The following is a 25,466-nucleotide window of genomic DNA, read 5'->3' on the forward strand; positions in this document are numbered from 1 at the left end:
TCATTTACTTACGTCTTATTACCTTTTTTACCAGGTTTTTTATTAAGATTCTCAACTAATTTTATGCTTTTTATCTTTATACTCGAATTACAAATACGTACACAATGTTATAAGTATTTAGTTCCTGACAGTATGGAAAAATGTTTAAATATTTATTTTATACGTTTGTTTTATTTTAAACTTAGTTTTGTTGCATTTTTTGTAGGATTTGTTTTTTTATTAATCGTAGGTAGTAAAAAAGTAAAATAAATCAGAAAAATCGTGTAAATGTGCTCTTACATACAACAAGGTTTGTTTGTGTTTATTTTACATTATTTGGCGGCTAACGCAGAAGAACAATACATTTATACCGATGTTGTTGTATCCATATATACTATGTATATGCATATAGTTTTTTTGTGTTTTTTTTTTTGTTTTGAAGTAGCACGAGCTGAGTTCCAAATTATGCATTTCTTCTAAATGTTCTTCCTCGGTGCGGTGGCTGCTGTGCGTTTTATAGATGAACCCAAAATAAAGTCATATTTTTTGATATACAAATTTAATTTTTTGAAAATTTCCGGTGGTGTTGCTGCTTGAAACTTAAAACACTTCTCCAACGTTGTTGCACAAATTTGAAATAAAAAAGTACTAATTTAGGTAGGCTCCTTTCCGAGTTGACCATAGTGGTGTTATGACTCATATCATAGGATATACAATAAAGTCGTATGCGTGCGAAAACACATCGTTGCTATTATAGGCAGGGATTTAGACGGAAGCGGCAAGTGTTTTTTTATGTTTTCTGGTAATGGAAATGTCATCCTTGTTGTTATTGTAGTATATGTAACATGTAAATAAAACTGTACTCTATATGTATGTATGTATGTATGTATGTATATTTGTATTGTGCCTTAAAGCATTGTGTTATTATTGTTTTCATTGGTCTACTAGTTGGCGTATGTTTTCACCTGAAGGTCGTCATATCTTCAGCTCTCATGTACTTGATGAACTTAATTAATTCCAATGCTTTACATATTTATGTAATCACCAACCCAAGCTGGTGAACTGCCACATATGTATGTAATTGTGTGTGTATGAGCGTGTGTGTGGAATCTATGTGGACGCTCATATTGAAGCATAGCTTTGTGGCGTAACAACGCCTGCGCACCAGTCCAACACCTCTTGCGTTGCCATCTCATGATTTCGCGCGCGAAGTAAATCTGGTTAGTAGGCGGTTGTTAATTTTACATCAAGTGTGCACTTCTTATACCTTCCTAAACCTAAGCTTTGTTTTTCAATCTCTTGTATGCATAGTTCTGGCATTTGATTTTTCAGTTGTTTTGAGTTTCTATGAAAAATTTCCGCCACTGTTATTCGTTACACTTCTGTTATTTTTTTCTTCTTCATTTCGGTTACTTCAGTTATATTTGCACTTTATAAAATAACCAATTTCTGTTTTGTTGTTAATGTATTGTTGTTGTTGTTTTTTTTTTTTTTTTTGAGGTGGTTCAATGAGATGGGCTCTGGAATTACACATTTTAAGAAGAGAAGAGAAAAGAAAGAAGACACATTGATTTTTAAAACACTGAAAAAGTATAAGTATTGCTACACAAAACAAGCATTACAATGCAGTACGATAATGATGATGATAATATTAAAGGGACACCTTGAAGACATGATAAAACTGAGGAAACAAGTTAAAGTAATGCAATTAGGATGGAACAATACTTAAAAACACTGGCTTTAGAAGAACGGCGGCTTAAAATAATAAGCACAATAGGAAGGAAATTACTATTAAATTTGGCTGTATGTTATTTATCCTAACAAGTTTTATTTTGGTTAGACTTTTTGCGACGATCTATGCAAAAAAAAAACATGTATGTATGTAACTAGGCAACTTTTTCCTGAAAACACATCCACTTATAATACATACATACAGTGAGTCAAACAATCGTTCACAGGATTACTTTTTTTTAATTATCACAAATTTTGTTTTTAAGTTAAAATTTTTGTTATTTTTTATGAAAATATTTTTCATGCTATGACCACAACCATAATTATCAACGTTTCAAACTTTATATAAAATTTAGCAAAATTCAACGAATTGTCAACAAAATTTCTACCTTTCAATTAATTATTTATTTTTGTTTCATTTTTTATATGTTTATTTTATGCAAGTGAGACTAGTGTCTCTTACAGCACATCGACTTATGGTAAACTATAGTTTTAAGAAAATTCTATATAATATTATTTTAAAATTGGAACTAGTTATAAAAGAAGGTAGAAGAAGACATTCGAGAGGTAAGGGAATGAGGAGCGAGAGGTTTTCCAGAGGCAAATCAATAGAAGTGTTTGTATTGTATTATTGAAGCATTTAGCATCCTTCATCATTTTTATAGCGGGTGGAAGAGAGTTACATAATCGTGCAGCATGAACAAAGAACATGCCAGAAGTAACCACGTACGTAGTCTTAGGTATTATGATATTTAGCAAATGCTCGCTTTGCCCAAATTTTAGGTTTTTACATAAGTGTTCTGGTTATGCGGTATGCTTGTGTAAAAAACAATATTTCTTATCTTATCGCATCGACATTTTTTGTAGTTATCGAAAGTATTCCGAGAGTTTACATGTTAGAATATGTTTTGATTTTTTTTACAAATTACATACCAAAAGTATTCTGTCAAGTGTGCAAATCCGCGCAACGTGGACTTGTTCCGATAAGCCGAAAATAAAATGGAAAAAATCTCGATCCGATGTCATACCGAGTAATGTGAAAGGGAGCTAGATGGGAATTTTTAAAGTACGTGAACCGGATGAAAAATTTGGTCGGTACGGTTCAGCGGTTCGAACCGTTCTGGCACCTATTTATTGGTTCGTCAACGCGTTTTTGTCTTCAAACCGGGGTTTCGCTTCGGTTCAACGGTTCAGGAGTTAAAAAACACTTGTGGAAAATTTCGGTTTGGCTAATGGATCAGTTAATTAGAAAAAAAAAGCCGGTTAATCCGGTTAAAAACCGATTCGGTTCAAGTCCCTGAAATTTTTAGACAATTTTGGATATGCAAACCGCATGAAATTTAAATTTAATAAATTATAAAAATGTTTGCTAATTTTTTTTTTTTATTTTTTTTTTTCGGCCGCTGCAAACTTGCACTTTATTGTACTTAAATTTTATGGTCTATAAAACTGTTGAAATTTTGAAGATTTTTTTTTTTTTTGGAAGGGGTGAATTTGTACTTTGATTTATGTACATATATGGTTTTGGTTTTATTTAGCTTGAACAATATTTTCATAAAAAATGCCTGCACATTTTATTCAATAACAAATCATCGTCCGGATAAAATATTTTCGTAAGCTTCATTTTGTTACAGTTATATGTTTCAAAATAACATCTTTCGATTGATGTTATCAGTTTTCGAGATATTAACTAAAATTTTGACGGTAATTTAGTTATCATTTATTATAATGCAGTCATAATAAACGAACCAACATCTTTCAGATGGCGTTATAAATTTTGAACATGGCGTTAGCTTCCGAGATGTCGAGGAGAAAGTATCGTGAATTTAGTACAAATCTGTATCACCTTTTTTGGTTCGTCATACAACAGAATGGTTGCAAAATAGTATGTTTATAAGCCGTTTATTTACATTTTTCAATGCGAGACAAATTTAATTGAATTATTACTACGGACTAGTGTCCGACCGAGCGTTCGGGTTCGGGTTCGATTACCGAACAGTTCGATCATGAAATTCAGGTTCGGTTTCGGAAACATTGGCCGAGTAATTTGGCCGAAAAGTTGTAAAGAAAATGTTTATAAATTATAAACTTTTTAATTTTTTTAATTCAAGTGCAGCAGTAGCGTTTCTGTAATTTGATTTTATTGCTTTTTAGTGGCAACTTTCTTACTTCTTGTCGTTCTTTTAATTTCATTTCCTTCCCGAAGTTTTAAAGCCCCGATAAAACTTTTGGCAAGTTAAATTTTCATAATTGCTTTGTAATTCGATGTCAAATTGAAAAGGAAAGTCTATTTCCACGTGTTAACGGCCAGAAAGAACTTTCTGTCACATTTCGCAAATCAGTTTCAGAAATAAAAAATCCAAAATGTGACTGCAAGAAACGATTTTGAAAATACATTTCAACGTGCTCGTGCTGCACTAGCAATTTTTATTTCTGTTGCAAGTGCTGTCAAACTAATCGAGTGTTGCCGTGTGAAACTGATTGCGAGTTTTTGAGAAGCAATAACGGATAATTTACAATAAAATAACAGAAGTGCTTTTAATTACTTATTTTGCGTTATATAATTGCATATGTAATTTCTACTCTAAAAAGTTTCGGCCGAACTTCAAGAAAAAAAGCCCAGTGTTCGGTTCGGGTTCGGTTTCGGCCAAAAACGCGAGTTCGGTCGGACACTTCTACGGACCATAACAGCATGCAAATCAAGTAAAATATACCAACACAAAGAAAAATTGCCCCAAGTTTAAGCCACCAAAAGACAATAATATGGATTTAGTTATTCACATTCTGTATTAATAGTTAACAATGCGTAGAAGAAAGTCCAAAAAAGTCAAATATCCACTCATTCATGTATTCACGAATTCATGCCACCACTCTTATTCATTTCTTCGCGGTTAATTTTTTTGCCCCTGATATATTCGCAACCCATTAGAAATGAAAACTGCACCTTGTGTTGGTTAAACATTAAAATTGAATTGAGCAATATTTTTCAAACGCATATTTTTGCAGAATAATTTAAACCATTTCATAATATTCATAAAACTAGAAGAAAAGAAGAAATAGATTATGGTTAAGTAAGTTCTGAGCGAGTGAAATGGGTATAATTTTAAAATAGAAGAATTTGTTATGAAATATATATGTATGTATGTAAAGCGTATTTGGATACATTGGCGTTAATAGTTTATGTAATCAAAATTATAGACTTAAGCGTAATTTTAGTAAGAAAGTAAAGTAAGCGAAAATGAAAAGGTTAACACTACTAGACGCTAAATACAGCACTAACTTTTATAAGATAAAAGAAATAGCCAAAAAAAAAATATTATAAATAGAAATAAATAAGTAAATGAAATACTGAGGTGTTGGTTGTTAAATGTTGTGAAGAAAAAATTAAGAATAGTTCGCAAATAAAATATCAGTTACTTAAGCAAAAACTCTTTCTTAAAAAGCAGCATTAGAAATTAAAAAACAAATTTCGTACTTCACATTCCTGATCCGGGTATATCTCTTTGAACGTTCGCTCGATGACTGCATATCTATTAAGGAGGAAAATAAAATAAACCAATATGTGACATACATACGTATGCATGGATTAATATTTGTGTCACAATAATCACTCACTTTGACTGTAAGCCGCCACCAGGAGGAAGACCCTCAATATCCTTATTCTGCAGTGCTTGCAATAAATCAAAGTACTGCGTTATTTCATTGCATTCTATCTCATCTGAAAGAGAAAAGAGATTTTTGGGTAATTGAAAATATTTTAGAATAATAATAGTATACATAAATGCATCAATTCTAGGTGTTAGTAGTATATTAATTTTAAAAGTATGCCAAGGTTTTATTTATAACAAAAAAAAAAGTTTGCGTACTGGAAATATTCTTGCTCAGAAATAGTGGCAACTTGTAAACCCATAAAATAATACGTTTTTCTTTTCAGCACAAATTTTGTGTTACGCGGCTAATTTTAAATGGCAGAAAAATGTTTACATACATACTCCAAAAATTTTAATTATTCAAAAATTTAATATTTTCTTGAAAAAATATAACAAACGTAGGCCTGTGCGTGGAATCCTATAAGGCGAGTTCATCGTTCTGACCCAAAACGATGAATCTGCCTTTAAAGATAATAATAATTTTGTATTTGGAAATCTATATAGCTGGTAAATGGAGAATTTGACGTCAAAATTAAAATATTAAAATGATGTTTCACTTTCTCTATTTTCGCCATGGCGACATTTAGTTACTACTTCCTCTCCTTCTTGATTAAGTCCAGAAAGCTTGCAGTTTAAATTAATAATCATCGATTTTTTTCGATCACAATGAACTAATCTCAGAATCAAGAAGTAAATCATTGAAACTATTCTTTAATTACAAAATACTCTGCGTTGTATAATTATGAGACCGCCACATATTAACAACGTTTGACCATTTATTTATATAATGGGTTGGCGAATTCCCGATATTTTAAAATTAATTAATCTATACTTTACAAATGAAAAATATATGCTTTCAAATGACCAGTAAACAAAACTCTATCTCGCTTGCAGGTAAAAAATAGAACGAAAGCGAGATTGTCACTAAGGTGAAGACGGTGGCCAGCAAGTAGCGTTTTCGTACGCCAAAACTTACAAGAAATCAGCAAAGTAGTAGAAATTGGGAAAGCAAAAAAACCAGCTGAACTTGCAAGTTTTACTGGATAACTAAACTATTTGCCAGTAAAAAAAAAACAGCTGGGTGAAATTCATACAAATAAAGACATTATTTCAGGGGCTTTTGTAAGTGAAATTGAGAAAATAAGCCTGTGTATCTGACTATATATAATAAGACAGGAAATACCGTTATTATTAGGAAATCGCCTCGGAAAATAAATCAATTAGCTGTTCATAAAACTTCCAAATTATTACTGGTTTTACATTTTGTATTTTCTTGGATGTTTCTCCCACTGAGAGCAAATATTATCTTATTCTCAAAAATTTTATTACTGGATAGTACCCAAATAAAGCTACGAGTTTGCCATCATGTCCACAAAGAATTATCACACCTACAGCATTCCAAAAATCTTAGCAAAGAAAACAATTATACTCAAATATGTATGTGCTGTTGCAACAGCGAAAAGGAATAGATACATACAAAAAACATGGCTTCAAAACATACATACATATAGAAGCATGACGACTGGTCGCACATGTTTCAACTCGTTTTAGGTATGAGATAAACTTATTACTATAAAACATGTGCACATCTCGTTACTAAAATAATAATGAATTTAAATAGATCTAATTGGATTTTGGTGTGGTGAAATAAGCTATGCGAAGCCTGCCACTTTTTTAATATTTTCATCTACATAGATGATTCTGTTTATTCCTATTTCAAATCTATTTATTGCAAATGGTTGCAGGTCAAAATTTTACTTTAAATTTGGTTATATCCAAAGAGCCTACATCAAATATGTTCAAACTACGGCCAATGGATATTATTAAATTATAAGTTGAGGGATTTAAAATGCAAAAATCCGAAACTATTTTACAGCTCATGATATGGAATTTGAGTAAGATAATTATGAAATTTTAAAGTTTTAATTATATAAAAGAAAGCATTTCAGCTACTACATTTAAACAGCCATGCCATGCATTATACATAAATTAACAATATATGAAATATAAGTATAATTAGTAAACGTTAATAATTGATTTGGTAATAATGCTAAATAGCTTTAATTAACAAGTAAGTTAAGAATAATTAACTTATTTTAGCAGAGAAAATAAAAACGAATTTTGATATAACGTACCTTATGCTCACGCTCTTTCTAATCGCGCTGTTTCAAACACTCAAATCTATGACCGGTCGAAACGCTTACTTTTTGCTGTATTTTTATTTGCATCTTTGTAACACTTAAAATAGTATTTTATTACGTTCTTCAACGAATGACGGACGGTATGTATGCGAAATTGCAAATCAAAACAAGCAAAAAATAAAATGTATGAAATAAGAGTGTACAAATGTTGCGCAAGCAAAAGTGGTGAACATTATAACTCAAAAGCAATGTAGGATAAATGTGAGTAAAATTTTGTTTGTTCAAGTAGTCTCGTGCAAGACAACCCACATGTACACAGACAGAAGTACAACTCGAGAGATTAATTATTAGGTTTTTAAGTTCAAAATAGGAATTTATTTCTTAACTTGCGAATTTGAGTTTGGCAACGCATCAAAATTCATTTTTACATATTTTCATAATATCATTAGTAAGTTTTTGGTATTTATTGTGGCTTTTTTGTTTATTTTATAATACTAGCTTGCGTTTAAAATTTGATTCTGTTCATATGTGTTATACGATACATTCATTTAACTATTATTACTTTACAGATATTTAAAACTTTTTAATTTGCTAACGTTTTCTATTGCATATACATACCCCGTAGATAATTTCAGGAGTTAAAAGCCCTTCCGAAAGTCCTTCCTGTATGGAGTGGCACATATTGAAGGGCTTTTTCTTTCGCTACCCATGGAAGGCCTTTCAGACGGGCTTTCATAGGACGTACTTCAGAAGGCTTTATCGGGGAGTTCTTTTAAGGTTGCTTTTTTAATTTACAAAAGTCATACATATTTGTAGTATTTACTTAAGGTTTATATCAAATATGTGTTATTGCAACTTAAAATTTTTATTGAAATTCATTTGTAATGCTAAATAATACAAATTTATGCATTCGCGTAAATTTCAAATGGATCAGCCTTCTAGAAGGCATGCAAGGAAGCATTTTTTTCAGCCCTTCGTGGGCAGGTCTCTTTGAATTACTTTACTTAAGAAGGCCTACCTAAATTATCTTCTGGGATAATTCGTATATATATGTACAGAAATTGTATATCGTCGATGTTTTTGCAAAACCGGCCATCGACCAATTGCAAAACCGCTCATCTTATGCCACCCAAATTTTAGAGGTTAGCGAAAAAACGATTTTTATTTGAAGGCATTGCCTTGGTAGGCGGTATTTTGTTGTTTTAATAACGATTTTACTATTTTTATGCATAAATCTCGATGTCTGGAGTTCGGGGTTACCAAATTTAATTTTGCCACAACAGCGATTTAAGCGGTTTTGCGACTAGTCGATGGGCGGTTTTGCAATAACATCGACGATATGTATTCACTTATCCGACATAAGTGTTTATATTATTGATCAATTGCTATTAATTCCTTATACTGTGTGTTTTCGACTTAATAAAAGATATTTTTAATTGTTCTAAAGAAATTATAAACTGTTTAACGTGAGCATAAGGACGCCACTAATTGCTAAGGGATCGCGAGAAGTCATAGTTGTTAGTATCAAATAACCGAGGATGTGCGAGTTATGGGACGTTTGGGAGTAACAGCACTTTCGAACAGCTGTTTTTAAGAGGAGTTTAAGAGGTAGCAATTGCAGTAAATTCTTATTTATGTGCGTTTTTAGATTAGCTTTAAGTTTAATACTGTTTATAAATGATCAGAAACAAAAACTGTCTCACTTCACTTTGATTGCTTTCTAAAAATTTTTTTACCTTTGCTGTAAGTAAATTCTCTAATATACTAATGTAGGATATGTATTTAGAAGTGGTGTTAAAACGTTATTCTATTTTCCTTAGACCTGGACCTGCTTTAAATAATAACTTTACAATTTTTCCGTTTTTTTTTTTAATATTTACACTGAAAGATTTTACATACATCCTCCTTCACTAGCTTGATACTTTCTTCTAAACTTATCCTTTTTCTTGTTAAGCCGAATTCACATTTTTTAAACCGATATTTGAAATTCAATTTGCAATTTTTGTCAATTCCAAATTCTTTTGCAGGCCTTTCGACATCGACCATACGGCATCGAATAAATTTATATAGGCATCTATGTGGTAAGAATGTAATTATATTATAAAAATGGGATTATGGTATAAGTAACGTAGTGACAGGAGTAATCCTTGGCAGTCATTGTAGCTAACCCAATTTAGAGGAAAAAGTATTTATAATCTAAACGAAATTGAGAGTACCAAATACATATGTATGTATAATAAGGTAATAACTAGTAAATGGTGACTTTAAAAATACGGTTTATACGCTGAGGTATTTATATATATATATATTTATATACATTTTTAGGTTGTTCACAATGTCACAACGAGTGTTACTGTCGACGACAATTTCACGACGATTCAAAAATAGGTTTTTTCGAGTTTGCACAACTACAACAAAGTATATGACAGTATGACTCATTATTTCAACTTGCGAAATTCCTAATTGACTAGATAAAACCCCTAGAGTGGATGTGAAACATTTTTCAACAAACAATTTCAGCGGACAAAGGACTTATTTCTCAAGTTTTTGGACAATTTAGTTAAATTGTCTCATCATAATACCATGTGTACATACATACATGCCTGTGCATATGTATCAGTTTTTAAATTCTAACTATTAAATAGTAAAATTATTGCCTATTTACTGTATGCACATTATTAGCCTATAAATTCAAACCTTGCGAATTCTAATTTTTCTCTAATTACACAAAACGGAAATAGAACTACGCTTAAGAATATGATTAGAAACAAAAAAGGCGACTTAAACAACCTCTTGTCAGTTTCTCGATGTGCTTCTCCAATCGCTTTTCTGCCTCAATAGCTTCATCAGCTGGTTTGGGTGCCCCGGGGAAAGCGATTATTATTATGCTCATATTGTCTCGGCTGCCCTGTAAAGGTAAAGAAAACACAATCAGTATGCTATATCGAGATTTTAGGAAAATACGATGGATATGTTTAATATGTTAATATTTGCGCACCTTGTGCAAGCAGGTATCAACGACTTGATTTGCTATATTCACTAAATCATTAGTTACTCTCAGTCTCGAATGGACAAAACTGCATACATCTTCATTAGTCATTACATCCCATATACCGTCACAAGCTAAAACTAAAAACTCATCTGTATCTTGTCTACTTTGGCAAAAGATCTCAGGTTCCGGAGACACTAGTTGTTCGCATTGTCCCTTTTCTTTTACATTTTTAAAATCATAATCGCCGAGCGCCCTTGAAACCGCCAATGTACCGTTGACCCGTTTAATCATAACACTTCCACCTGCATTATGTATGCGCAACTTTTCTTCGGGTAAAATGGGCTTGTGATCTTGTGTAGCAAACACAGGTACACCCTGTCTACATAGAACTGCTCGCGAATCGCCGCAATTCGCAATATAAACTTGTGTTGGCGATACAAACGCACATACTGCAGTCGTTCCGCCACATTTCTCAGCGTCCTGTGTCAATTCGGGCAACTCTCGCATCACTTCATCGATATGCAGAAATCCGGTCCGAATGCCCTTCACGTGGTCGCCATTCTTAAATTCATCTGTGCTAACGATACTATCAAGCAGATGCGAGGCACAATGCTCAGACACTTTACAACCGGCATGTCCATCAAAGACGGCGAAGAAGCTCCAATCTTCAAGACCGCTTCCGAGACCGGCACGCGCGTAGTATGCGTCCTCCATTTCGCATCGCCATCCTTGCATTGAACTAACTCCAAATAGGAGTTTATTGCCTTCGCCATGATCGTTATGTTTAGTTGTTTTCGGCTTATCCAGGAAACCGCCCATCACTTTTGTGCATACTGTGTTAAATGGTGCGCGGGGAGCAAAGTAACTGAGGCGTTCGGTGGATCAATCGCACGGTTAGTTATCCGGTAAATTAGTTTCGCATGTATAGCTTCGGCCGATTTTAAATTAGTTTTGTTGGTTTCTGACAAATTTTGCTTTTATTTTTTAGATCGTTGAGCGAATCTTTTAATTTGCAACTGTCTGAAAAACGAATGAAACGGGAAATGCATAAGTACTCAAAAATGGTTATGCATAACAGTGAAATTATCACAAAACTAATAACGTTTGATTAAAAATTTAATTCCCAAGAAGTGACTAACCAGATGCAACTATTTAATAAAAAAAAATAATAATCTTCATATAAATATGAGTTATTTTTACACTAGTCTACTCGCTGCAATGTTGGTGTATTTTCGTGTACTGCTGAGGTAGAACGTCACATTGAAAAATCAATGATTACACAATTCGCAAAAGCAAGCGCATTTTTCTGCATTCAACATCCGCAAATACCCCAAGAATAAATGCCTCATTGCCATGAAGAGTGAATGCAAATACTTAATGCGTTTTCCCAGTCAATAAGGCAACAAAAAAATTTAAAATACACATGACAGGCGACAAACTGGCTGACAAATCGCAATGCACAAATAAAATGTATGAACATACAAATATACATACATAGCCACATATGTAATATATGCCCGTTTGTACCTGAGACATATGTTTTACAGCATTGGTACCTTTGTGGCATTCATACATACATATGTAGCTACATATGCCTTTTCATTGATGGTTTTAGATCGTGGCTATTACATACATATATCACCCTTTGAATTTCCAAATCTATCTGCACTTACTAATTTTTTCTTAGCTTCTCCATTACTGTATACTTTTTAAAAATGTATCTTTTACATAGTACTTTTTAGTGCTTATATTGGTAACTGAATGTTTCAGTTATTTCGCGTGTAAAGTTAGCAAAATAAATGGAAATTTTGTATAAAAAGATATATAGTCAGCAAGCGCGTTAGCGTTAAAATATGAACAGGAGACCTGAATGTCGAATTTCCCTTTGCACCTCGAGTAGGTTACAGGCAGCCTAAGTATTTATATAGAGATGTGCTTTAGAGCCACATTTATTTGTTAGTAAACGGTCAGAGTTGAGTGTGTGAGAGACGGAAAATCGAAATCAAAGGAAAATGCACAAACATGAGTGTATCTCAAAAAACTATAATACATGAGTGAGTAAGATGTGATTGCTTTACAGAAAAGAGGTCACAGAATATGTTTATAAATGGGTATTTGTGGGTACGACCTGCTCGCTATTCAAATCAATCAAAATAAAATTATAAATCTTCCCCCTGACGGTGCGATATTGTGGCTATTGAGAAATGAGTCATACACAGTATTCAGAGTAGTACTCACCCCTTTCATTATATGATCCCCAGAATTATGTCTGCAATAAGTTTTTCCTCTTTTTCGCTATATGAAAGAAGGGTAAAACTTTTGACTGTGTGGTAAAAACTTAAACATATATGTGGAAGCAATTTTCATCATAAAACCCCATAATATCCCGTGGCATTGGACTATCTGAAGAAGAGCCCGAAAATATAACAGGAACGAATTAATGTGGCAGGAAGGGTAGTTAAATAACTGCTGAAGTAATCGGACAGCAGAATATAATAAGTTCCTTTATGGAAATAATAAGCTTTATGCCTCTATCCAAAAGAGTGGTGCCAGTGACATATCCAAAAGTTAGCTACTTGGAACAACATGATTTACCACAAAATTTATATGTATTTGAATCTCTCTGTCAGAAGTAAAGTAATAAACAGATTTAGTATTTAGGTTGAAGAAATAAATAGCTAAACCACAGCGCACTTTATGGCACGAAAATGCATTTTTAGCAGAGACCCAAAAATAATTGTTATCCTAATCAAAAATGTCGCCATGTCTTAAAAGAAATTTCAAAAAAAAAATATTTCCAACTGACATTATTAATAAATTAGTGCACGGTCTTCATCAAAAGTGATGAACTGCTAATAAACTTGATCAAATGATAAATTTAAAATTTTGATAAATGAACTGTCAAACTTTGTATGGAAATCTATTTAACCTAAGTTTATCACTTTATCAAACGATTTTGGTGGATAAATGCAGATTAGAAAACTATTTTTCCTATTTCCTACATGGAAAATATTTTCTTTATTTTATAAAAATACATTATATATTACATGTTAAGTTTATTTTTAATCTTTAATTTTATGAAATTCCAATTTCAAAGTTGAACAAAAACTGAATTTCTACCAAGACATATCTAATCAATGTACCTTGACTTCTACAAAATTTTCTACCGCTTAAATAACTTTTTGAAAACGAATATTTCAGGTAACAGCCTACCTTTTTATCGAAATATATTTCAAATAGTTATTTTCAAAATAGTATTTTAATTGTTTATGAATAATTTTTGAAACAAAATACAACGTATTATTTATTGACCTAAATATATTTTTATAAATTAAAAAAATATTTTCCATGTAGGAAACATATTTTTCTAATTTGCATAAATTTCAGCCCAATTCCACCCTGACAAGTCAGGTGGTCGCTTTTGCTACAAACGCATAAAAAAACACAATACGTCGCCTGGGTAAAAGATTGTCGTGTGTTGATTTCGGCAGGTTGTGGGAAATCGCGATTGAAGTTTGGAACGCGAAGATAGATATTCTCCAAAGTCTACTAGTTCACAAAACTCGTAAACTATTTATTTTTTAATGTTTAATGTTAATTAGCTTTGAATTTATGAAGGATTTTCTTTAGTAAAATTTTGCCGTAAGCGTCATTTGTCCAAAATTTGGCAGCCACTTTGTATGAAATACGACAAAACGTGATCTAAATTTATACTAAATTAACGACACTTTTTACTCAATATCTCGGAAACTAAAGGAGATATCCAAAAATGGAGAACATCATTTTTAAGATATTGATTAGTTTAATATCGCTGCATCACTAACTAAATTTTTCTAAATTATAGAAAAAATTTTAGTCAATATCTTGGAAACTAAAGGAGATATCTGAAAACTGATAACACCAATCGAAAGACCTTATTTCAAAATATATAGCTGCATCTAGAACTAAAAATCGTCAAAATTGCGCTTACGACAATCTTTTACCCAGGCGACGAATAGTAGAATAGTAGCGTTCTTGTACGCGATAATTTGTACCAGTTTTTACTAACTAGCACGTTTTGGTATTCTTGTACCCAAAAACCTTGTAAGAAAGGGGAAATTGAGAGCGCAAAGCGACATTTCATTTTGAGGAGAAGTTGCTAGTTTCTACTGGATAAAGTTTTAGGTGCAATCCCGTATTCCTCGGACTCAGACTAGTAAAACTGTCAAAAAATAAAAATTCGCTCAGAGCGAGAGAGTAACATTGAAAAGTACGGGATCGCTTTCTAGTAAAAAATTGTAACTTCTGTCAACTTCAACATAACCTCCAAATTTTGGTTGTAAATTTTTGCTTATTTTGTATGTAAACACACCCAGCTCACACATGTAAATAACCAAAAATACTTTCAAATTCATTAGAATCCACTTAAACAAGTAATTAAATACTTTTCAACATGAATTAGCAGAGTGGACTTTTCTTTTGTTTACAATTTGGTTGCCAAACACACTACAGCTGATCGTTTGACACATTTACCAGAATTTACCAGCAAAAAATTCTCGGACTAAAACTGGTAACTTCTGACAGAGAGAGAACCGTATTTACTCTCTTTTTTGTCCTCTCAATAGTCAGAGAACCGAGTACGGGATCGATTTCCAGTAAAATCTGACTGGTTCTGACTATTTCTGACTAGTGCGGACTCGTACGGGATCGCAACTTTTACTAGTAAGAACTTGCAAGTGAGAAAAACAGCTGATCGCATGTTGCTGGGTGCAGTTGAAACTAATAAAAGAAATGAAGTTGACAAAATAAACCTATTTAAATATGATATATATTGTTATATTAGAAACTAGCTGCAAATAAACAACAAATTAATCAGCTGTTGGTAAAACTTGCAAATTATTACTGCTTCCGCGTTCTTGTACTTTTGTGATATGAGAGCGAATTCTCAGAAATTAAGTTATTGGAGATTTACTGGCAAGTTACTGGATAATTTGTAAGAGAACACAACTATTGTCTTCCCAGAGAGTTTTGCTTCACATCGAAATTTGTGCTACCTTATTTTCATTTTGACGCAGTTCAATGTTGATTCTCTTACTTTTATTTGGCTTTACTTTTTGTTTTTGCTCAATTTCATTTTTGCGATTTTTCAAAACCAAAAGAAAAAACGTTTGAAAAGTGAGGCATATAAATTGAATTTATTTACTAAGCAAATGTTTTTTTTTCGGCTTTTGCAAATTAAAGAAGTCCTCTGCAAGAAGGTTTGTGTACATATGTAGATATATGGTATATGGGGTATGGAAATATCCCTTTTCCCTAGCAGTAAACCTTTTAGTGAGGGCAACAATGATGCTTTTCAAATAAGGCATATCGGGATTTACGCTCTCTGGGAAGACAATACCTGTAATTAATGTGTATCGGGGTTCAATAATAAACAAATTTATGCAATTATTTACTAAGGTGCGTTCTTTTAAGAATGTTGATTAACTGATTAACTTATCAGTTTATCCCTTTATCACTTTAGACAAGGACCCCTAAAGTTTTTTATATTCTTTTGATACAAGTTAATAAATACAATTACAGGGAAAAACATCAGAGATCTAGTATTGGTTTTTCAGTTAACTAGTTGAAGTTGAAATACTGCACATATATGTAATTCTTTTACTGGGATATGAGTAACAACCACTTGACAGAGCTACAAGTATGTATGTACATATTTCAAATGCAACAAAGCATTAATTTGTTGTGAAAAGTTTCGACTCAAAACTTTGGAAGCAACTCACGGTTGGTTGCTTTCTACTTAGCTCGATGATGCACAGCGGAGTCCCCTGTTTTCAGGTACACACTCGCACCCTGGGGAAAACGCTCTTTGTGATTACTTCAATGTTCTCTCGATTCCTTCTCTTCTAAAATTAGAAACCAATATGACAACATCGCTAGCCAATCGCAAACGATTATTATGGCGTATCAAACTGTGGCGCATCTTCTCGGTGCACAAGAAATGTTTAAACTAGTATTTTAGAATTCCGGCTACATTTTTCTTCTCTTGTATTTATTTAACAAGGATTAAATCAGTCCCAACTAACCACATTTGGTTAAATCTTTAAGCACTTAAAAATTCATATAAAGCATGGGCACAAAAGAGAACAAGAAAATCTTTGGTTATGATACTCGGGCGGTCGGCCTATTCCCTTGCCAATCGCATGCGCTTCCTCGGTTTTCTGATTTTCGCAAGAATGATTTTAGAACATAACGTAAGTGTTATAAGTATTAAAAACGTGAAATTAATTATTCTTCCAAGTATACTACATACATGACACCCCCAATTCGCTCACCTCAACAGTAAAACGCACCAAATGGCTTCGTCAACGACCAAAAACTACGTCCTTTTTGTTATTACGTTTCTAAAGTACAATGCACAAGCAATAAATGCTTTGCAACATGGTAAGCCGTTCTCTACTATTTTTTTGCTGTTTTCAGTGACCTTTTGCCAACAATTTCATTTAAAATATAAAATACATGCGAAAACGCGACCACGGCAAAAGATTAACGAACGAGTGAATGAGAATAAGTAGCGAATGCAAAAATATGGAAATGGCTGCAATGCTGCCACCATTGCGTATGAATTTATACACAATTTTTATGTAATGGTTGCCCATGTGTCTCGTTCATGATGGTTGCCCCTACGGTCTAAAAGTAACGAATACCCGAATGCGATGCGCCTTGTGAGTACCCATATGTAATTACACCAAGGAACATAAACCAAAAATACAAGATCACGAACGCGACGTTCTTTTTGTAACTGGTCTTGAGAAAAAAGTTTGCGAAAGCGGGTTCGTCAACTGAGCGTTTGTTTACATCACAATATTTTACGCTTTTATTTAAGTAAAGACGAGTTAATTCAACATGACAACACATTTTGAAGCATGCTAATGCATCATTTTACCCAAATTGTGTGCTCAAAACATATTCTTTTTTCACTCTCTTGTTGTTGCGCGGTCTTGTGCTTTACGTTCATGACCAAAGCGAATTTATACAAGGTGGTGTTGTAAAATCAGCTGATTTCTTTGCCTTACGTGTATTTTGTTTTTGCTTTTACTGATTTGACAGCACACCCATCAAAAGCAAAAACAAAATACATGTCAACTTTGGAGGGAATTAAGATTTGGCATAACACCCTCAATACAAAATACATGTGTTTGTCGTGGTTGTAATCTAAATTCGCCAGTAACACCACCTTGTATCAATTCGCCTTGTTCATGACTGCAACTTGTTCATGACTGCATATCAAAATATAAAAAAATATAAAAATATTCGCCATAAAAAGGCGTTTGCATTGTTCAACTTTGCATTCTACTTTTGGTTGAACGGCCTTTCAACTAATCGCTTTCAACAAAATTGGTCGCCAACCAATATTTAGCCATTCAACTTTCTTTTCGTGCAACCCTACGTGAGTTGACCGCAAAAGTTGAATGCAAATTCGCCTGGTGCGAACGGCCTTTTAGTTCTCAACATAACCTCAAGTTGAGCTCAAACCTAAATGTTTTTTGGGATGTAGTTAATCAATATCGTATTACAACGATTTGTTTGTCAAAAATGCAGCCAGAATTAAGGCTCTGTTATGCATACTTGGCATTGCATGCACTGCTATACCATTTTTACGTAGAAATCAAAAACCAACAGACTTTTACGTATGTAATGCTGTGCGTTGGGTAACCGCTTACACGCGAAGCTCATTTAACAGATTCCTTATGTGACAACTCTCAAGCAATGCCAAGTATGCATAACAGAGCCTTTATCCAAGACTCAAAATATCAGAGAGTAAGAAAAAATTCTCTCAAACTCTCTCTCGTGTTGAGAAACTTGCAAATTTCTGCAAGAACGGAAATTTGCAGGAATTTGCAAGTTTTCCTGCCAGCTGGTGTCCACGGTTGCATTTCAAACACAATAAATTTTTAGAGTGTTTTTAAGATTCTTTCAGATGGGCAAAAACAGGATATACATATATATTTCATGTTGTTCTGACTTCCTTTAACATACATATCAATTTCTTTATCATACCAGCTGTCGGGCTTCTTAAATCGACTCTGGTTGCAATTGCATTCCGATTGCGAACACAATTATTTTCAACCGAGTTAAGTACAAATCTTTCGAATTAACTAAATTAATTATATCAACAAGTATTTACTTCCTTTTTTAGCGAACTAATTTATTCAAATTACCATGGACAAAAATTCAACCATGCACCACAATCACATGTTTTTCGTGTTTGCAAATTCTCGCTGGAAAAAGTTTTGCCAAGAGAACTGTCACTTTGCTCTCACAATTTTTGAGTGTTGGATAATTTTTTGGTCTGCACGAACACGATCTGCGCAAAAATCACGATAATTCGTACAATTTTTTGCTCGACGAATAAACCTAATAATTCACTTCACAGTATGCATTCCGGCAGTAATTTTGCCACTTGATTAATTTCACGTTTTATTTTCCTTGTAAAACTTTCGTTTCTCTTTCACTTTTTACGTATCTGCGCGTTGGTTAGAGATGAGAGACAACAATTTTTTCCTCAAATTATGTACAAATTGAATATTTGATTTTCTATCCCTGGTTCTTAGATACTATGAGAGTTAAGTGTGGATACACCTTAATATTCTGTTTTGTTTAAGAATCCGGTGCGTGTCCATTCCATTATAGCGGACATTTTTTCGAGTGTATGCCGCACTTGGTCGAAATCCATTAGCTTTATACATATATTTGAAGTAATTTGTTATTTTTATTATCCCGCATCAGGAAAATACCTAATAGTTTCATCAGTAATCTGAGGCAAATTTTTTGTTCTTACGGTTGCTCGTAACAACCATGCCGACAATTAAAGTAACTCCTTTAGGAGCTGGCCAGGATGTTGGTCGCAGTTGCTTGCTGTTATCAATGGGTGGTAAAAATATTATGCTTGATTGTGGTATGCACATGGGCTACAACGATGAACGACGTTTCCCTGATTTTTCATATATTGTGCCAGAGGGTCCTATAACAAGCCATATTGATTGTGTCATTATTTCACATTTTCATTTGGGTAAGTTTTGCTAGTTTGTTTGCTAGTAAGTCAAGATTATCATTTTGATATTTTTGGCACAGATCATTGTGGTGCCTTACCGTACATGTCCGAGATGATAGGTTATTCGGGACCAATTTACATGACCCATCCGACTAAAGCCATCGCGCCAATTTTATTGGAAGATATGCGTAAGGTTGCTGTTGAGCGTAAAGGAGAATCAAATTTTTTTACCACTCAAATGATTAAGGATTGCATGAAGAAGGTTACAGCAGTCACATTGCACCAAAGTGTAATGGTGGACAATGAACTGGAGATTAAGGCCTACTATGCAGGTCACGTGTTAGGCGCCGCTATGTTTTGGCTGCGCGTGGGATCACAATCAGTTGTCTATACTGGCGATTACAATATGACACCTGATCGTCACTTAGGTGCGGCATGGATTGACAAGTGCCGACCCGATTTGCTAATTTCGGAAAGTACATATGCAACAACTATACGCGATTCCAAGCGGTGCCGAGAACGTGATTTCCTGAAGAAAGTACATGAATGTGTAGCAAGAGGAGGAAAAGTTCTTATTCCAGTATTTGCGTTGGGTCGTGCTCAAGAGCTATGTATTCTATTGGAAACATATTGGGAGCGTATGAACTTGAAATTTCCTATTTATTTTGCCGTGGGCCTAACGGAGAAAGCAAATACCTATTATAAAATGTTTATCACTTGGACAAATCAAAAGATACGTAAAACATTCGTACAGCGTAATATGTTTGACTTCAAGCATATTAAACCATTCGATAAGGCCTACATTGACAACCCTGGTGCAATGGTTGTTTTTGCTACACCAGGAATGTTGCACGCTGGCTTATCGCTGCAGATTTTTAAGAAATGGGCACCGAATGAAAATAACATGGTCATCATGCCAGGTTATTGCGTACAAGGTACAGTGGGAAATAAAATTCTTGGAGGTGCGAAAAAGGTGGAATTCGAAAATCGACAAGTAGTTGAGGTAAAAATGTCGGTCGAATATCTAAGCTTCTCTGCACATGCTGATGCAAAAGGTAAGCACTGGTACAAATATTTGCCTTTATTTATATTTATAAATATTACAGGTATTATGCAGCTAATACAAAACTGCGAACCAAAGAATGTTATGCTAGTACATGGTGAAGCTGAGAAGATGCAATTTTTACGAAGTAAAATAATGGAGGAGTTTAATACTGAGACATATATGCCTGCAAATGGAGAGACTTGTGTCATTTCAACTCCAGTAAAAATTCCAGTTGATGCCTCTGTCTCATTGCTCAAAGCAGAGGCTCGCGCCTACAATGCCCAACCACCAGATCCAAAGCGTAGACGACTCATTCACGGAATACTTGTAATGAAAGACAATCGCATAATGCTGCAGAATTTGACAGAAACCTTGAAGGAGTTCGGCATTAATCGGCACGTAATGCGCTTCACTTCAAAGGTAAAAATGGATGATCCAGGTCCACGCTTGCGCACCTGCGAAAAGCTTTTTGCTCTGCTACAGGATAAATTGGTTGGCTGGACAGTAAGCATGCAGGAGAATTGTACCATATGTGTAGAAACAGTAGAGATCAAAATTGAGGAAGATGAAAAGGATCCAAAGCACAAAACTCTACTTTTATCGTGGACTAATCAGGATGAAGATATTGGCGCTTACATATTAAATCTACTTCAGAATATGTGTTGATATGAACGTTTCCCGAATTTCCAGCTATTACTTCTTAATACATATTAACTTTGTTATTACTAAGCAATACAAAGTTGATAATAAAATATATTTTTATTGTACGAAAATTGTAGAAAAACTATGTGATTAGTAGCAAAGCATAAAAGTACATATTTAAAAAGTCCCGTCGCACTGTAGAACTCATCTGTGCATCATAGACAAATAGACAGCTGACTAGACAAGTAGACAATATGAACCATTCGTCATTTAAGAGAGCTTTGGTTGTTGCCCCACAGATGCATTCGACCCCATGTGTGCTGCATGGTGCACCAAAGTTTTACCTTGGAAATATCTTCTGCCAGTTACAGTACTGGAAGAGGGAGTCGAACTAACGTTTGCTGATGTAGTTGCTCCCGAAAATAATAATGTGTCCACCGAAGGCAATTTTTGGCTTTTTGAAGACTGCGTGAGCAGCGGCATTCCCATTGCGGACATTGGGTGCAAGTAGAAATGATTGATAATCGCTTGAGTTGTCGCCGGCCTAGCATTTGAATTTGACGGCACCATCTGTGTTGTCACTTGAGGCAACAGGTGTTGCAATTCAGCCACGGTTTGCTGCGCCAAAGAATTATTGTGACTAGTGACCGTAGTTAGAGAGTGTGTGTTTGACTTAAAAGAATTTATAAGGAAATTATTTGTTGATGCTACAGTGGACTGCGCATTGGCAACACCATTTACGCTGACCGGTTGCAAGGGTGGCATAACAGCCGGCGTTGCGGAAAGTTCGACAGATGCTGGGGACGAGTACGGCGATGATTCCAGCGAAGAACACAGTAGCCGCTGATTCATGTCCTTTAGTGAAACTGAAATTCGAATTTAATATTATGTTTTGTTAAACTAGCTAAGATATTAAAATATTTACCATAATCCTCTTCTTTGATGCGCGTCGATGACAAATCCATCGGATCAAATTCTTTCTTTATTTTGAAGTGCAGCGCTGCCGTAGCCTCAGAAGATGAAATGGCATTATCTGTCTCCATGCCAGCGGAAGGCTGTGGCACATATAATCCACACTCTTCCATTTCAAGTGCTTGCTCCATAATAAGTTCTTCAGCAGAAGTGATACTCAGATCGGGAAAATTACTAATTGCACAACGCGTGTCGGCCAATAAAGATGTGCTTAAATGTGATTTTAAGTTACTTTCTGGTTCGCAAATTTCCCGTTTAATGGAGGATAGCAACGATATGGCGGGACTGGCTTTTTGCACTTGTTTGGGTGAAGGCTGCTTTCGCTCACGCTTTGGCTTAGCCGTTTTGCAAGTATCATTTTTGTTTAGTGCTACTACTGTTATTGGCTTTAAATTCCCCGCTATAGACAAAGGAATGGATGTCATAATGTTGTTCGTGCGTATCACTTCAGTTTTGATAATTGCAGACAATTTGGAAACAGCGATTGAGGGTAAATTATTATCATCTCTAATTGCTACCAATGGAGGGGGCTGTGCCGGCGTTGGCAATGGCAACTGTTGCGGAGATTTTTTCTTTCGCTTAGAAGCTGGAGGCTTTGCTGTTTCTGTAGTTGCTCCATTACCTATTGTTGCTGGTGCAGGAGTTTTATTTGCCTCAGGTTTTGTTGTTACTAAAGGCTGAGCAGGGGTTGTGGTATTTGTATCAGTTGCCTTTGCTTTAGTAGATTTCGTCGATTTTTTAGAACAATAAGAGGGAATGTTTTCCAAATGCTCGCCAGTTTTGTGGTCTACTTTGTGACGGCGGCGGGTGTGTTTCAGCCAGTTAGGGAAGTTGGTAAAGTCCCGTGGACAATAGTTGCATTTGAATGGCCTTTCGCCGGTATGAATATTAGAGTGCTGCTTTAGTTTGGAATTACTTATAAATGACTTATCGCAAACGTTACAAGCAAATGGTCTTTGCTCGAGGTGAACAAGGTTGTGCACTTTAAGACAACGTTCAGTTTTGTACATTTTGCCACATTTTTCGCAACGGTATGATCTTGTCTGAGCATGATATTTTTGGTGGCGTTGCAGATGAGAACGTTCTTGGAACCTAAATTAGGGTTAACACATTAGTTATTTATTTAAAATACAAATATAAATGTAGTACGCCTTGAAAATTACCTCTTCTGACATTCTGGACATTCGTAAGGCTTCTCAGCGGTATGGATACGGGAGTGATGAGTCAAGTTGATCTTTTGTACAAATTTTTGGCCACATATATCACAGCCGTATTTTTTGTTATCACTATGGATTTTGCGATGCATCCACATGCTGCCTAATTTAAGACTAAAGAGAAAACGGTAATTTGTATATCCAAAAAATGAGGCAAAAGAGAAGAGCTTACCATTTGCCGCAGTCGGGACATTTTTTCCAAGCATCTTTTCTCGGATCTGCTGAACGATGCGTTTTTACATGTTTCTTCAAACTCGCCTCTTGTTCAAAGTCACGGTCACACACCGAACACCGATAATGAATACGATGTCCGACAGCCTCATGCGTAGCATATTCCCCTCGCCCCTGCAATATGAGACCATCACAGTCTAGGCACTTAAATACCGGCTCAGGAATTTTGGCACCGGTTTCTAGTGGAAAGGGTCCTTTAATAACCTTAACATCAGCCTGTGATGTTAGTAACGAAATGTTATTATTATTACTACTACTACAACTTGGTCCATTATCTTCTGGTAATGTAAAAATATTGAAACTAGATGATGAGATCTGTTTGTTGCTACTGACTACAACATGATTGATGGGTGCACGTTTGATATCATTTGTGTTATTTGCAACGGTCTGGATATTATCAACTGCGGCATCGTCAAGATGAGTTGCATTCAATTGGTATGAATGGCCAATTGCATGCATGTCCTTTTTTAAATCCCGTCTAATTTTCTCTTTAGACCTGTCGATTTGTCGTTGTTGATCCGCCTGAAGTGGTTTTATCAATAAACGTTTTAGGGGAGAAGGAGTAGGCGGAGGTGCTTCGGGTCTAAGAAACGTTCCACTAAAACTTGGTTGTGGTTTTTCTTCTTTTATAACAACACCTCCTATAACTTTTGCATCACCATTCGAAATAAAGTACTTTTCAACGTTCTTATTTTTGAGGTCATAACCAACATCTGGTAGTACATCCACAATAGAGCAGTCTTCAAGACCATCGTCACTTAAACCACCACTTAAAAGTTGCTGCTGAAGTTCATCACTGGCATTTATTAACTCCAATTGGGATGTTTGAGCACTTTCATCCAGAACACGCCAAAAATCAGTACTAGATAGACTATTAGTAGCTAACATAGCAGCAGAGTCGCCGCTAATGGTGACACAGGCAGACAAATCTATATCCAACGATTCGTCTTTGATGTTAGAATCGAAGTTATTGAGACGTAACAGGGAGCTTAATATTTCATCATTGCCCCCCACTTTGGTGGGTGTGCTAGGTGCCATATTTGCTGGCGCTGCTCTGGGTTTTCGCGGTATTTTTTTGCTGCTTGGCGCTTCTTCTTTCATGTTCGTTTTGACCGTAGGCTCTACTGTTGTTGTTGGTCTTGAGGTTATGCGGTTTTTTGCACCTCGTCGCAACGGCGTGTACTTAAACGTTTACAAACACAAAACAAACACTTCACTTTTGTGGTACGTCCATAGCACAAGGTTGTGCATATAAACTCACAATAATTCCGAGTCCTTTATTTGGTATTTCACAAAATTTACGATTAATTACGGAATGACGCCTTGTTTATTTTGCACACACATGGAAACGTTCAGAAAGTGTTTGATGTAAACGCCATTTTGAAGAGTGCAGCCAAGTTGCATTCGTCGTGGCAGAGCGTTGCGTTCGATAAAAATTTGTAATATAAATAAAAAGCAAGAATTGCTACAATGATAGGTTTGTTTGATGAGCTGCTCTAGGTTACACCGGGGTCTAGATTCTGTACCTGGGGCAAGTTTTTCAGTGCCGGTTTAAACTTAGATTAAGTAAACTAAGTTTAAATTGAACTGCTGGCTGACATTTGATTGGCTGACCTTAGTTTAAACCAGCCAGATCGGGCGTTTAAACTTAGTTTAAACCACGGCTGTGTACTGAAAAACTGGCCCTGAGTTTTCAGGTGTACATTGAAAATTGTGTAAGGATGAGTTTTAACCGTCAATATTGTGTGCAATTTTCGTCCAAAAAACTCACTCAATTTTATTCGGCACAATACATTTTCTCACAGTTACAGAATCCAGCTTCAGGTTAAGATATCTTT

The 25,466-nt window shown here is 34.7% G+C and overlaps 3 protein-coding genes across 5 annotated transcripts; 1 reads left to right on the forward strand and 2 right to left on the reverse strand.

The window, feature by feature from the left end:
- Positions 1 to 399: 399 nt before the first annotated feature.
- Positions 400 to 17,052, reverse strand: LOC118737144 (protein phosphatase 1B). Of its 3 annotated transcripts, none has more exons than XM_036467461.1 (6): positions 16,805 to 17,052; positions 10,500 to 11,513; positions 10,292 to 10,409; positions 5,326 to 5,428; positions 5,186 to 5,240; positions 400 to 1,499 (listed from the first exon to the last, which is right to left on the reverse strand). In XM_036467461.1, the coding sequence occupies exons 2-6, from the start codon at positions 11,310 to 11,312 to the stop codon at positions 1,485 to 1,487; spliced, it is 1,104 nt and encodes a 367-aa protein (XP_036323354.1). In that variant the 5' UTR covers positions 11,313 to 11,513; positions 16,805 to 17,052; the 3' UTR covers positions 400 to 1,484. The 3 variants fall into 3 exon arrangements, with proteins under 3 accessions (XP_036323354.1, XP_036323352.1, XP_036323353.1); XM_036467459.1 differs by lacking the exon at positions 400 to 1,499 and adding an exon at positions 3,565 to 4,749; XM_036467460.1 differs by lacking the exon at positions 400 to 1,499 and adding an exon at positions 3,565 to 4,749 and having other exon boundaries at positions 16,870 to 17,045.
- Positions 17,053 to 19,157: 2,105 nt separating this feature from the next.
- On the forward strand, positions 19,158 to 21,342 carry LOC118737146 (integrator complex subunit 11). The gene is made up of 4 exons (XM_036467464.1): positions 19,158 to 19,180; positions 19,260 to 19,542; positions 19,605 to 20,579; positions 20,631 to 21,342. Exons 2-4 carry the CDS (start codon positions 19,329 to 19,331, stop codon positions 21,233 to 21,235), a joined length of 1,794 nt encoding a protein of 597 aa, XP_036323357.1. The 5' UTR covers positions 19,158 to 19,180; positions 19,260 to 19,328; the 3' UTR covers positions 21,236 to 21,342.
- On the reverse strand, positions 21,310 to 24,989 carry LOC118737145 (serendipity locus protein H-1). Its single transcript, XM_036467462.1, has 4 exons — positions 23,570 to 24,989; positions 23,347 to 23,511; positions 22,137 to 23,275; positions 21,310 to 22,077 (listed from the first exon to the last, which is right to left on the reverse strand). The coding sequence occupies exons 1-4, from the start codon at positions 24,727 to 24,729 to the stop codon at positions 21,482 to 21,484; spliced, it is 3,060 nt and encodes a 1,019-aa protein (XP_036323355.1). The 5' UTR covers positions 24,730 to 24,989; the 3' UTR covers positions 21,310 to 21,481.
- Between the last annotated feature and the right edge of the window lie 477 nt (positions 24,990 to 25,466).

This window comes from Rhagoletis pomonella, unplaced genomic scaffold (assembly GCF_013731165.1).
Source record: "Rhagoletis pomonella isolate Grant_MI unplaced genomic scaffold, Rhpom_1.0 Rhpom_scaffold_00004, whole genome shotgun sequence".
NCBI lineage: Eukaryota > Metazoa > Arthropoda > Insecta > Diptera > Tephritidae > Rhagoletis > Rhagoletis pomonella.

Excerpts from the sequence above, each read along its gene's own strand:
- LOC118737146 (XM_036467464.1), top strand. The coding sequence starts at position 19,329 with ATGCCGACAATTAAAGTAACTCCTTTAGGAGCTGGCCAGGATGTTGGT. Across the intron at positions 19,543-19,604 it reads TATTTCACATTTTCATTTGG|ATCATTGTGGTGCCTTACCG; the intron begins GTAAGTTTTGCT and ends TTTTTGGCACAG. Across the intron at positions 20,580-20,630 it reads TGCACATGCTGATGCAAAAG|GTATTATGCAGCTAATACAA; the intron begins GTAAGCACTGGT and ends TAAATATTACAG.
- LOC118737144 (XM_036467459.1), bottom strand. The coding sequence starts at position 11,312 with ATGGGCGGTTTCCTGGATAAGCCGAAAACAACTAAACATAACGATCAT. Across the intron at positions 10,410-10,499 it reads TTGATACCTGCTTGCACAAG|GGCAGCCGAGACAATATGAG; the intron begins GTGCGCAAATAT and ends TTACCTTTACAG. Across the intron at positions 4,750-5,185 it reads ACCCGGATCAGGAATGTGAA|TTTTATGAATATTATGAAAT; the intron begins GTACGAAATTTG and ends CTTTTCTTCTAG.
- LOC118737145 (XM_036467462.1), bottom strand. The coding sequence starts at position 24,729 with ATGAAAGAAGAAGCGCCAAGCAGCAAAAAAATACCGCGAAAACCCAGA. Across the intron at positions 23,276-23,346 it reads TGTCCAGAATGTCAGAAGAG|GTTCCAAGAACGTTCTCATC; the intron begins GTAATTTTCAAG and ends ACCCTAATTTAG. Across the intron at positions 22,078-22,136 it reads CATCAAAGAAGAGGATTATG|TTTCACTAAAGGACATGAAT; the intron begins GTAAATATTTTA and ends TTCGAATTTCAG.